The 15,707-nt window shown below is 37.8% G+C and overlaps 1 protein-coding gene across 1 annotated transcript; it reads left to right on the top strand.

The window, feature by feature from the left end:
* The first annotated feature begins 1,813 nt into the window (after positions 1–1,813).
* Positions 1,814–15,528, top strand: cdhr1a (cadherin-related family member 1a). Its single transcript, XM_062431028.1, is given in 17 exon segments — positions 1,814–1,892; positions 2,660–2,755; positions 3,187–3,332; positions 3,450–3,500; positions 3,591–3,680; positions 3,832–3,918; positions 4,555–4,671; positions 5,734–5,877; positions 6,540–6,618; positions 6,741–6,841; positions 7,164–7,367; positions 8,141–8,293; positions 8,409–8,573; positions 9,984–10,051; positions 13,291–13,519; positions 13,611–13,868; positions 14,965–15,528. Coding segments are annotated over 17 exon segments (2,631 nt in total).
* The last annotated feature ends 179 nt before the right edge of the window (positions 15,529–15,707 follow it).

Here is a 15,707-nt window from a genome sequence, read left to right as displayed (position 1 = left end):
TGCAGCCAGAGGTCACTGATCTTAAATCTGATGTTCTTAAAACAATATATTTTTGGCTTTCATTCTGTATGTGTATCCTTCCCCAAATTACAGTTTGCAGAAAGCACAATTTGTGCAATAAGCAGCCACACAGAGCTTGCGCTATATGCAGGAGTATATATCCAACTACTCAGATTATAAAGTAAATGTAATTTCAGCATGAGAATGGACTGTAAAAGGTTTATTCCTGTATGTAAATCCCTTTGCATGCAACATGTAAAGATAGTGTACCACAGCACCTATCTTGTAATCTTCTAAAATGTTTTAGATAACACAATTGTTAAAAAACAAACATTTTTGGGTGTTTGTTTGCAGATCATAGAGAACATTTTCAAATACTGTAAATAGCTATACAGTGAAATTTTACAAAACTGATACTTTTGGATTTATGATTAAATAGGAGGGTCATTCAGTCATTTTGAGAGACTTTGAATGCCATTCACGCACTTTTTGTCAGGATTAATGATCAGAAAAAAGACAGTTCACTAACATGAAGAGATACAGTAGCAAATTGATTTGATCAGGTTGGTGTTTGTAGAAAGATGATCTTAGTCAAATGGAGGATCACTGGGTTAATATTATATAACATTTTTTTACAAGATTTTACCTCTAGTTGGCAAAGAAGATTATCAAATGAGAAGATTAGCCAGCCTCTGTTCCTAAAATACTATTCAAAAAGTCCCAGAATGACATCAGGTTAATCAGAGAGGTTTTAAATTAAAGACACTCAACACAAACTTGACATAGTCCATATAGAAAGAAATAGAGATGGAAGCCAAAAATTTCAACTTTCAATCAACATTCATATCATATGGCAAAAAATTTCTGAATGCGTGCGTGGTTTGTCACCATCATTTACTTAGATTCATGCATTAATTTCATGATTAATGACCATAACAACCAAACAGGAATTATAATCTCATGAGATCATTCACTACTTTCATCTGCATCATCCTCTGCTTTATGATTATTCAATTAATTACGTAAATAGTGGGAGACTTTTTTTCTTTTCCCTAATGCAACAGATGGTTGTGGAGTGCATAACAGATGGTAGTATATGCAGTGAACGCTGACCAGAATTACAGTATAGATACTTTACCCGTTTTAATCTGTCTGCCACAGCGTTGATTACAGCACTTTCCTGTAAGTCATATTGTTTTAATTTAAAGGCAGTTCAGAAAAGTCACATTTAATACAGAATCCTCATTCACCAAGGACTAACACACCTTTTATTAATAACAATTCTTTGTAGGTATTATAGCTGTTAATGCAATGGTATAGTCAAATTGTTTACATAAGCAAAATATTACCGTAGTAGAAATTGTGATCATTCATAATTTTTAGGCCAGTATTAACATCCTGATACTAAGGTTTTCAATGTTGTTGTAGATATAAACATTAGTATCAGAATGAAGAATGATACTGAAAAACAAAAGGATAAGAAGAATTTAGCCAAATGTTTTTGACAGTTAACCTTTCTTACCTTGAGAATAAAAGATATTGGTCTACAATAATTTTTTTATATATGAAAAATATACCTGTCCATCATCTGCATACTGCTCGTCTCACCTTCTCGACATTACCATCTCTTGTGGATTGTTGGCTAAAGAAGAAGCCCAGTTGGACTGTGAGGGCCCAGAAGTGACTCTTAAGAAATGTCATTGGATTAACATGTGAGCAGCTGCCTTTAGCCTCCACAGTCGCCCACAAACACCTTGAGAGCTGCATCTCATGTACAACGCTCCGAACAGAGGCATCTTCATGGTGCGATTTCATGACTTGATTCGTTAGGATGAAGAATGTAAAGATCTTACATTTGCCACTCCTTTTTGTGTTTGTGCATGCCTGCTTTGGTAAGTTGAATCGATACATTCTCTGTTTACAGTTGGTTCCTGTGGCTGCGCTCAGATTGTGAATACTGGTCAGATACATTTAAAATCTTCTGGGTTACTCAGTTTAATGTAATGCTGTTCTGTTTTCAATTAATTCATGTATTGCCTAATCTGTTTATTTGAATGTGAGTTTATATGTTGTTTGACTACCATACTGATAGATTGGTTTAATTTGTAAATTAGGGTTCAAAGATGTTTAAAATCAATATAGCTACAGACTGTGATATAACAAACAAAAATAGCATTGTTTCTGCCACAAGATATCTCAGGTCTATGTATAGAAATGGTTTCTTAGGAGCTTGACGTAACTAACCTGTAATCCCAGTCAAAGTGACCGAGAAAGTAGGGGGCGTAAGCGCAGGCAGCTTTGTTCATGTCACTCTAGTATTTAAAGCAATACTGTAATTTTGATTGATTTGGCAATTATGTGATAGTGGTACAGAAGTCAGCAAACTAACTCAGTAATGCCCATTATACAGCAATATCTATCTTAGTTTGCTAACATCAGCATTTACCAACATACCCACCAGACCAAGTAAAACTGTAGCCCTGAGTGTACTACATCCAGCAGATGAAGCGTATAAGCTTATGAATTCAACTTTCAATATGTAAGAGAAATATTATGTTATTTCTTCTTTCAAAGTTTCCTAGTCTTGCTATAAGGTGAATAACATAAAACGTGTGCTATTATAACACTAATTTCATTTTATGCATGTCCTTGTCCTCAGCACAAGCAGACTTTGCCCCCTATTTCTATGACAATGGACCCTACAGCCACAATGGGAACCTGGCACTGTTTAGCCTCTCAGAGGACACAGCTATTGGTGAGCTCGACCTATGACACACAGGACATTCAGTGTGAACAGCTACAGTAATAGGCTGGTGGAACAACCAATCAACAAAGTGACATGTTTTGGTTGAGTGATCAGTATGTTAAACTGTCTTTGATAGATGAACAGATGTAATGTGACATGTATGTGTTCACGCTAGCATGCTCATCTGCTGATGACACCTGTTGGCCAGTTTGCTGGCTGTGAATGTGATGCAGCTGTCCCTCTACACAGTTAGGATACTTAACATATTGTTGTTTACTATGTCTCAGCCTGGTTTGTTCCTCAGCCGTTTTTTAACCAAACATTGAGTTAACTAAGCTGCAAGATGTATACTGTATATTAGAAGCTGTTCTCCTTTGCATGAATTTAAAAACTTTTACACATAACTGATCTTAATTTAACTAAATTATGTCTTAATTTAGGTACACAAATATATTGCCTCAATGGCACAGACCCTGAAGGCTATGAGGTGAGCTATGGCCTTTCCTTTGATCCTGGGTCCAAAGAATACTTCAGGGTTGACCCCAAATCTGGAAACATCACCTTAATTGAAAAGCTGGACAGAGAGGTAAACTTAATAGACATTGTGGTAGAAAAGTTATCAAAGTGACTCTTAATGTAAACTTAAAATAGTTTTTCAGTCATGTATGTCTTTATATTAACTTAATTGCCCATCTCTGCTCAGAAACAAGATTCTATTGATGTTCTTGTTAGCATCACGGATGGGCAAAGCAAGGTATCTAAGTTCAGTGTGACATTATGCCAATCCATGATTCACATGAATCAATATGCACTTGAATTCATAGGTTGTTTATCTTTTTTTCAGGTTGTGGAAAGAGTCACAATATTTGTAATGGACACAAATGACGAAAAGCCTGAATTCCAAAACTTGCCTGCATTCATTGATGTATTGGAAGTAAGTTAGCCAAATGTTGGTGTGCCTTTTAACTGATAAATTCAAGAAAAAGAGTATGTTAAACATATAAGAATGTGATTTTTTAACCCATATACAATAGATAAATTGTGGGATTTCTCTTCAAGCTCTAAATGCTGTGATCTTTTTTTAGACAACAGCATCTGGAAGTAGCATCTACAAAGCTGAGGCAGTGGACAGAGACACAGGCTCAGGGGGCTCCATCACATATTACCTCCAGGTAGTAAATATACATTTTGAAACTTGCCTCTCATAGGAAACACCAGCTGAAATTGGCCAGATCTAATGTTAATCTGTGTGTAATATAAAGAATATAAAAATTCATAGATGTAGGCTACTAATAATGAAGTTAACATAATTTAAACTAAAAGTGTTCATGTGTGTAACTGTGCATTTGCAGAAATTTGCTGGTGTAGTTATGGAGATGGGGATTAAATCACAATTACATTTGTGTCAGGTATTGGGAGCTTAGAGGGCTGCTTTGGCGTAGGGTGGTAGGGGATGTTCGTTTGCACTTTGGGCTATTAAGACCAGAGAACAGCTGGCCTAAAGTGACAGTGACGACTGAGGCCATGCACATCTGGACACAGCAGCTTTCACCTGCCTGCACTGTCCTTGAGCATATGGGCTCTTTACATCCAGATGGACAAAGAGATAGACTTTATACAGGATGTGGCCTAATTCAAGTGGATGGTGAGTGTTTTTATGCAGCCATCTGACCACTTTTCATGATATCTCACGTGAGTGGTTGTAATGGGGTTTAGGGGTTTCAGCGACATGCTTTTACTCATGTGACCTTATTTGATTGTGTGCGTGCGCTTTTAAAATCCTGCTTTTGTTCTGTTCTGTGTTACAGAATCCTCTTCCCAGTTTGTTTGCCATTGACAGACATAGTGGAGTCCTCCGTATCAAATCTGGAGAAAAGTTGGACTTTGAGAAGACTAAAACACACTTTGTCACTGTAATTGCAAAGGTACAGGGTGTATCCCAACTCATTAAACGTTTATGTTGTGCAATAGTGTGATTTCACCTAGTAGAGTTTTTGACCACAATGTAATATTTTTTGCCAGCTGATTCCTGATTGGTTTGTATCTTTGGCTCACATGTGTGCATGTGCATGCCATGAGTGTACTGTGGATTCAGGCTATTCCACTTACTTACGGTCAGTGGCAATAATATGCCAAGAAACATACAGTGATCCACCGAAAACAGGGGAAAAAATTAATTACAAACAATGCAGGTTTCAAAATATTTTCAAAATTGCCTTTTGAGGATGAAAATATATTGAACATTGTTTCTTAGGCCTCAATGACATGCAGTGTGTGTTGGTGAAATACATTGAATCTAAACATGTATTTGTTTGATTACAAGAAACCTCAACCACTTAGCTTTAAATATTTTACCTAAACAAAAAAAAATTCAGAAGATGATTTTTAGTAAAGCAGCATTGCATACAGATGGTAATGCCAGTCTGTCAATAAGTCGTTCCACCATTTTGGTCCAGAGTGAAATGTCTCAACAACTACTTGAAATTTTGTATATATTCACTGTCCTCAGAGGATGATTCTTAATCACATAATAATGTCCTGACATTTCATACAGCACCACCATCAGTCACAACTGTCCAAAAGTTTTGGTCAAAAGCATATAATATAATATAATATTATAATTAGCTAACATGATAAACTAAGAATCACAAATAATGTTAATCATGTCTACACATAGTTAACATTTTACATGAAAAATGTCAGCAGAGTCTTGTTATATACATGTAGTGACCTTATTTGAAAAGAGTCACTCAGTCCTGAAAGAAATCATTCTGTCAAAAGATTAGATACAGTTCATACTTGGAAACTAAAATGTCATGCCTCCACCAGCAGAAACATTCTCTGAATTTAATGATACTTTAATTAACATGCAGTAATAAAGTTTTATGGATACTACAAAACATAAACATGACAGAGAAAATATCTAACACAATTACAATACTCCTTTCAGAGATTATGTTTTTTAATGTATATTTATTTTGCTCCAGGATGGTGGTGGGAATTTCAATGGAAAGGAGCAGTTTCTGTCTTCGTCTGCTACCCTGACAATCAATGTGATAGATGCACAAGACACACCACCAACTTTTATTGGGACACCCTACTTTGGCTACATTTATGAAATCTCAGTGCCGGTGAGTATGAAAATGTCTTCCAGTGACACTCTTTGCTTGTAGCATTTCATTGAAAAGCATGGCAACTAGTATAACAGAAATTCATTACACAAGATCTTATCATTCCTGTTATTTCCATTGTATTACAGCCTAACACTGCCATTTTTCATTAATTAGACCCACAGCAACATTATCTCACACCAAACAGCTTTGATTGCTGACATTTTATAGTCATGCCCTTGCTGTCTTTTCTCACAGCATGTAAAAGCCACATTATCTAATCAGTCACAAAATGTCACTGCAGTGGCTCAACACATAGCAGAGATTACACCATCTGACTTTCATCCAAACAGGAATAATTAGGAATAACATGGCATTTTAAAGTTCCCTTGTACAGAACATATTTTTGAAGGTTTGTGGCAGGCAAAGGTTGACTCAAGGTTAAAAATACTGCTTCATTTTTGTTGAAGGCATTTTGTAAGATTAACTAAATTATTTGTTTTTGGCCAAGGTGCTTGAAATAAATAAAGTAGAGCTGTTCATTAGTTATTGGACAAATATTACATATAATAACTTCTGTTTTAAGAAAGCTATAGTGGTTCCCCTTTACTGTCTACAACTAGATATCAGTTTTGCTTAAATGTTATTTACTGTAACCTCAAAATCTGATGATCTTTTTCCAGGGATCTGAAATATTCACTGTTATTGCAAAAGATGGTGATGTGGGAAGCCCAAATCCAATCCATTATTCCTTTTACGATGGTAAGCGTATCACTCAACAAAACAAAACAAAAAAGCTAGAATAATAGAAGCAAAAAAAAAATGGAGCTAAAATTTGTTGCAGAAATGTTGGCATGCTCGTAGGTTTGTTCTTGTATCTGCAGGTGATGATGGTGTTTTCAGTATCAACAAAACAACCGGTTGTATCACCCTGCTGACTCTTCCCATTTATCTGAAGAGAGAGATCTTTAACATTAAAGTCAAGGTAAGTTTTGCTTCATCCATTTTGTTTACTGCAAACTAAGATTTAAGACCTACTTTCTCTATTTCTATTTTCCCTTTTACCTTTTTTTCAAATTGCCTGTATGATAAGAAAGGAAAGAAACCTATTTACACAAATTGAGTGACAGTGTCCACATTTCAAAACAGTGAATCTACTAGCACTGTAACACATCTGCACACCTGAGAGCAAGGAAATATCTTATTAGGTTAACTAAAAAATGGATGTAGCACAATTTTCAACTGCACATAAACTAGAATTTGTGATAAATATGGGCTGATTGGCATATTTATTTCCCTGTGCCCAGGCATCAGAAGTAAGTCCTGAAGGTAGACTCATGGAATATGGGCTGGCCACAGTGGTGATCCGGGTGGTGGACCTGAACAATAATCCACCTACTTTCTACGGAGAGAACGGCCCACAAAACATGTTTGAGTTGACCATGTATGAGCATCCACCAGAAGGAGAGATACTCCGGGGCCTGAAAATCACTGTCAATGACTCCGATCAGGTGGGGAGAACATTACTGTCCTCCAGACTCTCTCATATGCTGATTGTGATTAGTACAAAGATGACACAAAAATAGCATAAAATTGCTATTTTCAGTGATATTCTACTGAGCATGTACCATCTTTTAGCCCTGATAAGGGTATTATTGTGTTTGAAAGTTGCCTCAGTCAGCCAGGAGAGAGGAACAGTAATACTTGTTGTGTAATACTCATTTTCTGACCATATTACATTATTATCTAATGAAGAGCTGATTCAATCAACATTCCCTGTGCCACAACACTGTGTACTGACAACAGTCTGCCTTTCTGACCATGAAATGACTATAAGCCTACCATTATCACAGACAATCCTTTTAAAATTGCATAAATTTGAAAGTAAGCCATCACAAATTAAAGGTGCTCCCTAACTATGCCATTTGTCATCTTATGCAAGTCTCCTAGTGTTTCCTACTCCTTGTATGAGCCTCATCCCAATGGCTGATGTGCACCTAATATTATCTCTGATAATACTGTTACAACATCAGGGCACACTCGCTTTGTCCAATGATATTATGTTTTATCCAAGAATAATATCGCTGTGACTGATATTGATTTCACTTACGTTAATAATGGAAAGGCTTTTATATTGATTGAATGGACTGTATACTACATGGATTAAACTGTGTGCAATTGCTTTGTAACAAATGCAGATTACTATCAATAGGTATATATAAAATAACGTCATTTTCACCAGTGAGACATTCGGAAGATTATGATGATATCCTTGTACTCGCAGGGCGCTAATGCTAAATTCAACCTAAGACTGATTGGACCAGGACGAATGCTGCGAGTCGTCCCTCCGACTGTGCTCAATGAGGCCCAAGTCACAATCTTAGTGGAAGACTCTGCAGCCATGGATTATGAGAAACACCATTTTCTCACATACAAGGTTAACACATTACACTTAGTGTGCATCACAGCAGATTGAAACACTATTGGAATTCACAAATGCACATTTCCTAAAGGCATCTTTGTTACATTGATGTGTCTCTGTCATCTTTTAGCTACTTGCAGTTGAGATTGATACACCAGAGAGATTCAGCGCCACAGCAGACATTGTTATCCACCTCCTGGACACCAATGACAACGCACCCAAATTCTCCTCTGATTACTACATAGCCAGAATTCCAGAAAACTCACCCGGTGGATCCAATGTGGTGTCAGTCACGGTGAGTCAGTGTTCATCCTGCCTAAAAATACATGTCATCACCAATGTACGTCACTCTGGGCTAAAGAGGAATGCTGATTTTAACAAAATGCCCAAGAGAGCCATTAATTCCCTAAATGTAGACTTTCGGGGGTGGGGTGGGATAATATGTGAAAACATGTAGATAAAAGCTAGGCGAGGTAAGCTGCCAGATGGCTATCACTTTCATTTTGTTGTGTAACACCAAATTCCCAGTTTTTTTCTAATGTTTAGCAGCACATGCAACTGTGGCATAAAATATGTGTAGAGATAACATGAATCAATGAGTATAAAATAGATAGATAGATAGATAGATAGATAGATAGATAGATAGATAGATAGATAGATAGACAGACAGACAGACAGACAGACAGACAGACAGACAGACAGACAGACAGACAGACAGACAGACAGACAGACAGACAGACAGACAGACAGACAGATAGATAGATAGATAGATAGATAGATAGATAGATAGATAGATAGATAGATAGATAGATAGATAGATAGATAGATAGACAGACAGACAGACAGACAGACAGACAGACAGACAGACAGACAGACAGACAGACAGACAGACAGACAGACAGACAGACAGACAGACAGACAGACAGACAGACAGACAGATAGATAGATAGATAGATAGATAGATAGATAGATAGATAGATAGATAGATAGATAGATAGATAGATAGATAGATAGATAGATAGATAGATAGATAGATAGATAGATAGATAGATAGATAGATAGATAGATAGATAGATAGATAGATAGATAGATAGATAGATAGATAGATAGATAGATAGTTTAGGAGTATCTCATCCTCTGCCCTTGTCAGTTCATATCCTCCCTGCAGAGACTCAAAGCAGTGGGGAGGCTCACTAATAAATCCTGCCCTTGCGTGAACACCACAGAGGCTTGCTGCCTGATCCCAGGCAATTTCAATCAGATAAAAGAACAGCCAACAAGTGACCTTGGACCCATAGAGACAGTGAACAGGCATCCCTGCAGCGACAGACAGACATATTAGCTGATGACACGATGCTGTTCCTATGACATCAAAAATCAGTCTTTTTATAGCTTACCCCTGTAACATCATGTTCCAGTCCTGCTCAGTTTACTGAGTCGATGGTGGCAGACAGCTTAATATTCTGCTCACCCGAGAGATACAAAACAAAATCTACCTCAACATAGAAAGGTAGAAAGTATTGGTGAACATGGAATAATATGTGGCCTTAACTCCCTGTGATACATATTGCTCAAAAACTCTTAAAAGAGAAATTGCAGATGATCCTGACTGCTGTGAAAGTTATGTTGAACTGACCTAATTTATGTAAGTGCTACAACCAAACTCATATTTTTTTCTCTCTCTGTAATCTGTTTTTTTCGACAGGCAACAGACCCAGACTCAGGACCTTGGGGTGAAGTGAAGTACTCTATCTATGGATCAGGAGCTGACCTGTGAGTATAAGAGCAACTTAAGCCGAGCTTTGCAGGGGGATAAAAAAGAAATGGGCTCTTTTCACAAGAGGTAACTCTGGGCCCCTTCAAATTCCTCTCATCCTCATAACATGGTTCCATCTCAATAACAGACAAAACATCTTGACAACAATGCCAATACACCTCCACACATTCACTGACATTTACTTATCAATCATTGATCAGCATTTTCTCGACTTCTGAGTCCCATATTAAAAATCTAAATCCGTCCAAAGATGACAATTTTAATTCATTCTTCAAGATGGATTTTTTTCTTTAATGTTTGAACTATAATAGTCTTCAACTAAAGCAAGTGTCAGTCTAGCTTTTTGTTGCCTCGCATGTCTATTCATTGGTCCATTTGTATTATGTAATTATGTCAGAGTACACTCGTGTTTGTGGAGAAAACCAGCTGATTATGTTCCAGCAAATGAGAACAAAAAAGAAAACTCATAAATGCTTATGCAACGTTATTAACAGTTTATATCCTGAGAATTTGACAGCAGGGCAAAAACAAACCACACTGCTTAATAAAATACAATAATTGAATTAAATGACAAAGAAACTGTTGGATCTGAACCAGGCAAGGTACCGCTGTATATGAAGAAAAAAAAAAAAACAACAACAACCAAATAAACACATCTGCCTGTGAGCCATATGGAAATATTGAACTTGGTTGTGATTATTTCACCTAAGCACTATACTCTATTGAAAGGATTTCCTGTTATTTTCTCTCAACTCAACTTTTATTAGATTTCCAGTATACTCAGAGAAAAAACAGACTGCTGTCACTGTTTTTTCTTGATATCAGTGTGTACCCAGCTTGCTTTTCCTTTCATATCCCTACAGCTAGACACTAAATTACTGTTGCAAATATTTGTTTTTTAACCACATTTCAAACTGCATGTGTTAGATGAATAATATACTTGGATTTGGACACACCAATACATCCATACCAACGTGCACAAATGTAAACAGACACGTGTATGGCAGTAATGTTCAATCTCTTGGGGCTGTTCCCAATAAACAGCTTGTATGATCAAATGTAGTTGAAAATAAAGTATGTTTGGACTTCTCAGTGCAGATTTTGACCTCTGTAGCAAAGAATTAGAGGAGATATGTGATGTCACGTAGCATCCAATAAAAATAATCAGAGGATAGAGATTTGGAACACGTTTAGCTTAGTGCATATACTTGTTTAGTCAAAGCCATTTTGTTGCTGTGTCACTTCAGATTACTTCAAAATGCCTCTCTGAACTTGTCACGAAGCAATACAATACAACAGCTCTTGGTTCTGTGGTTGCAAACATTTAGCATTTCTATTTTTTTACAGTACCTTGTAGAATACTTAGGCATATATAACACCATGCAGTCCTGCTCTTTGCTTGTTTATCCTCTGTCTTTGCTAATCCTCTAAAGGGATTGGAAGAGAAAATAGACTGCTCTTTGCTTCTGACTACCTGGCACTGTGACAAAGTCACCGTGGGGTAACTAAACAAGTCAGTCACTGAAACAATCTCATTCTACTCTTGCTCTATAATGTAGGTTAGCTGTTCACATGTTCATGACTGAAGAGCTGCACTGTATTTGCATAGGAAGTTTTATTTTAAAGGGATAGTTTAACATTTTGAGAAAAAAATGTATTTGCAATCAGATCAACACCCTAGCCTGGCTCTTTCCAAAGTTACAAAATCACTGTTTAACTGTTTATAAGGTATTCGGGTCTGTGGGACCCGTTTTCAGTTTTTAGCTTAAGAAAAATGATACAAATAATAATTTTTTCAAACGATTCATTGGCCATGGCTCATTTTCTGTGAGGAACATGAATCAGAAAACATTTTCGATGACCCCCCCTGTATACCCCCCCTTCACATTTATATTACATACAGGGTCTTCGGGTCCACTGGACCCAGGTCTAGTGAAAGGGTGTAAAAGATCCTGTGCACCCTCATTTTCCCTTCCTCCTCTCTGGGCCTGTGTGTGTGTGTACCTGTTCCTGCACAAGTTTGCAAAATTGTTGCAAAATTGGAGTACCCAACACTATCTGCACCCACATTCCCACACATTTCACCCTCTGTCTTGCGGTAACCAATCTTGGGGACCTGACACTTTGAATAGCTGTGTCAGCGTGGTTCCATACCACAACTGATCAAGATGGCAAAGCGATTCTCTGTTCAGACTGCCTTACAATTGATTTTGGAAGAGAGAGTAGGCTTAGATGGGGATGCAGAGGATGAAGTTTCAGAGTGTGAGGATCACATCTTTGAAAATTCAGAGTCTGACACTGAGTTGGAAGAGGAGGATGAGCATCAGCCATCTCAGAAGCTTTTCATTATTCTAGATTGTGGCCAGCAACAAAAAGAAGCGCTGTGAAGTGTGTGGACCCAAGATGGACAGAAAAACACAATATACATGCACCAAGTGCAAGAAGTACATTTGCAATGCACACACTCTGCACCTTTTGTATGGTATAGTCTGGTAGGAAAATGGCCGTGTTCAATGGGGCTAATGTGTTGTTCAGACAGATGTTAGGTTAAATTTCTAATAAAATTCAAATAAAACACTAGTTTTGGAAAAACTTCCTTCATTTGTACATGTACGTGTTGATTATTTTCTAGTTATGCCTACTTTATGATTTTTAATTAAGAAAAAACAAAAAAAAGAGTGACATTTCTATTCATAAATGTGATTTAACAAAGGTAAAGGGAACAAATTTAACATTGTGTTGTTTATATTACTTGCAATTGGGATGAAGTAAAGATCTGCTGAGTATTTGAACAAAAAAAGGTAACATGTTGTATCCTTGTTCAAGCCGTACAAAAACAGAAACATAAAAAGTACAATTTGTGGCCTTAGTGTTCTTTTTACAAACAACAGTTTATCTATCGGCTACATCTGTGAAGCATTTCTCAATGTGTTACTGGGAACCTCTCTGAGAATACAAGATTCTGGTAAATCAGGGACGTTGCCAGCACATAATTCCCTGTGGAACCACACAAAGATACACTGTAATCTATCTACCATGATTGCTCAGCTCTTATTTGGATTCAGGCATCAGTAGCACAAAGAATAATAAATCTGGCCTGTGACAAAAGTACTACATTTCTGCAGAGGATGAGAAACTCCAGAGAAAAACCAGTAATTAATGTTCTATTCTGTATGGAAAAGCATGTATGACATAAATCTGAATCAAGTTTATAAAATTATGTCACCATTTACAGGTTCTTCATCCAGTCTGTATCTGGGATCATCTACACACAGCCGTGGGCAAGCCTGGATGCAGAGGTGAAGTCCAAATATAACTTCTATGTGAAAGCAGAGGACGCAGAGGGGAAGTACAGCCTGGCTGAGGTCTTTGTGACTGTATTGGACCTGAATGACCATTCACCTGCGTTCAATGACAACTTCCTGGAGAAGACCATGGTTATTGGAGCACCGGTGAAAATAGAGGTAACATGCCCTCTTGTGATTTACTTTTGTGTCTGAAAAAATGAAACTCAGGATCATGCCAGTAACATTACAGTTTTATGAAAACCCACAGGCAGTAGACGATGATGCAGAAGTACCCAACAATGTTATCGAGTATGCCATCATGAAATCTGACCCAGACAGCAATATTTTTGACATCAACGCTGACACAGGGGAGATAATGCTCAAATCCTACATCAAGTCGATGGCCATCATTCAGAACATCACCAAGCAAAGGGACTGTACCTGGTCACTGGTGGTGCAGGCCAGAGATCGAGGCCAACCATCCTTCAGCACCACCGCAGTCGTCAAAATCGACATCACTGAGGCTGTAAGTAGCAACAACATAGATTAGTAGCAGCATGTCAGTTAAAACTGGGAGTTGAGTTCTTGTAGTTAGAGTTTAAGTAGAAAATGTTTCTGTGTAATCATTACCTACTGTCACTCTCTATCTAGAGGTTGAAACGTCTGATCAATTTATATGAGCAGGTGCAGCTTTTCTACAGAACAGTCATCATAGCCCAGGATATATTTGATTGCTTTGAGTAGCAGTTTAAAATCTGCTGCCATAAAAGATCGTAATCTCACCCAAATCCAATTGTCATGTTTTCAGATCAAATCCAGATTTTTCTCATACTTCCTGGGCCTAAGGAAACGTCCCGGGGCTGTGTTTGGGATTTGTTTGACCATTGTCACCTTCGCCATTTCACTGACAATCTTCATTTCAACTCTTATATACTGGAGCTCCGTGAAAAAGTCTCGCGTACAATCTAAGGGCAAGATCAGAAAGATTATAAGGAGGCCTGTGCCATAAATGAAGCTTGCCTTGAGATCATCAGCACAATAGTACTGTTGTTTGTGGTACAAAACTTTTTATAGCAATTCATATTCAAGAGATTTCGTAGTAGAACCAGGCTGTGTCTGTAAAAGAGTACAGGAGCACAATAATTCCCATGATTTTTATTTGTCATGTTTCGATTTTCATTCTCACATAATGACACCACAACCACAACTAAAGTAAATAAATTAGTTCTAGTTTTTCATTTTCACATCGATTCATGTTTTAATTCTCAAATGCTGAATGGTCTCAGCAGTAGGTTTCCCAGTCAACCTCTCTGATCTTGTCTTGACAAAATATAAAAAAGGAGAACAGTGAATTAAGATATGATCTTATATTTAGTGTGTTTAATTTGCAAGAAAAAATACAGTATATAGTTATTATACAGACAGTGGCAGTATTATGGCAGTAAGTTTTTTGTGGATTTCACAAGTTTTGCATTTTGCACATCAAATGATATATTTAGCCAAATGATGAATACATGCAGTAATACAGAACATACCGGGGACAATACTTAGAGGTTAATCATTGTGTGACAGACTATGACTTCAGTCCACTGGATGTGAATTTTCCCTGTGCTCTTTTACAGACCCAACTCAAGGGAGGGCCTTTGGAATTTTTTTTAATGCAGAATAGAAACAAGCCATTGCAAATCCTAGGCATGCTTGCTGGTATCATTAGTCTCATGGTCATTGTCACGGTCATCATCTCCACTGCAACATTCATGCGCAACAAAAAGTCCAACCGGATCCTGCCTAACCGACGTGTGAGGAGGAGACCCCGAAATCAGCACAACTGGAACTTAAAAAACCCCTTCAAGAAACAGGAACATCCTGAAGAGAAATTTCGAGTACAAGAGCAGGAGCAGGAGCCGGAGGTCGTCGTGGAGAATGTCAATTACAACAACAATGTCACCAATGTTGTGAGAAACTGGTCCCCGCCTCCACCACCCAACGCCCCATATCCATGCCCCCCTCTGCCACCACCCTACATCCCAGGGGAGAGGCAGTGGACAGTACCCACCATATCAGCTGCTGTGGCAGTCAAACCTAAAAAGAAGCCAGCAATGACCAGACAGGACACTGTAAACAAAGCGCTGGTTTCAGAACTCAAGATGAGACTGGAGCAGAAGAGGATGCTGTCACATTCATAGTGCTATATCGTGTGTGTGTGTGTGTGTGTGTGTGTGTGTGTGTGTGTGTGTGTGTGTGTGTGTGTGCACGTGTGTGTGCGTGTGCGTGCGTGCGTGTGGGTGTGTGTCTGGGTGTATGTATGTGTCTGTGTTTTCACAAACATACATTGAAACCACTTAATTCATCACCCTTATCTATC

The sequence above is a fragment of the Scomber scombrus genome, chromosome 12 (assembly GCF_963691925.1).
Source record: "Scomber scombrus chromosome 12, fScoSco1.1, whole genome shotgun sequence".
Taxonomy (NCBI): Eukaryota; Metazoa; Chordata; class Actinopteri; order Scombriformes; family Scombridae; genus Scomber; species Scomber scombrus.
The sequence above is the reverse complement of the archived record's forward strand: the minus strand, read 5'-3'. Positions and strand labels throughout refer to the sequence as shown.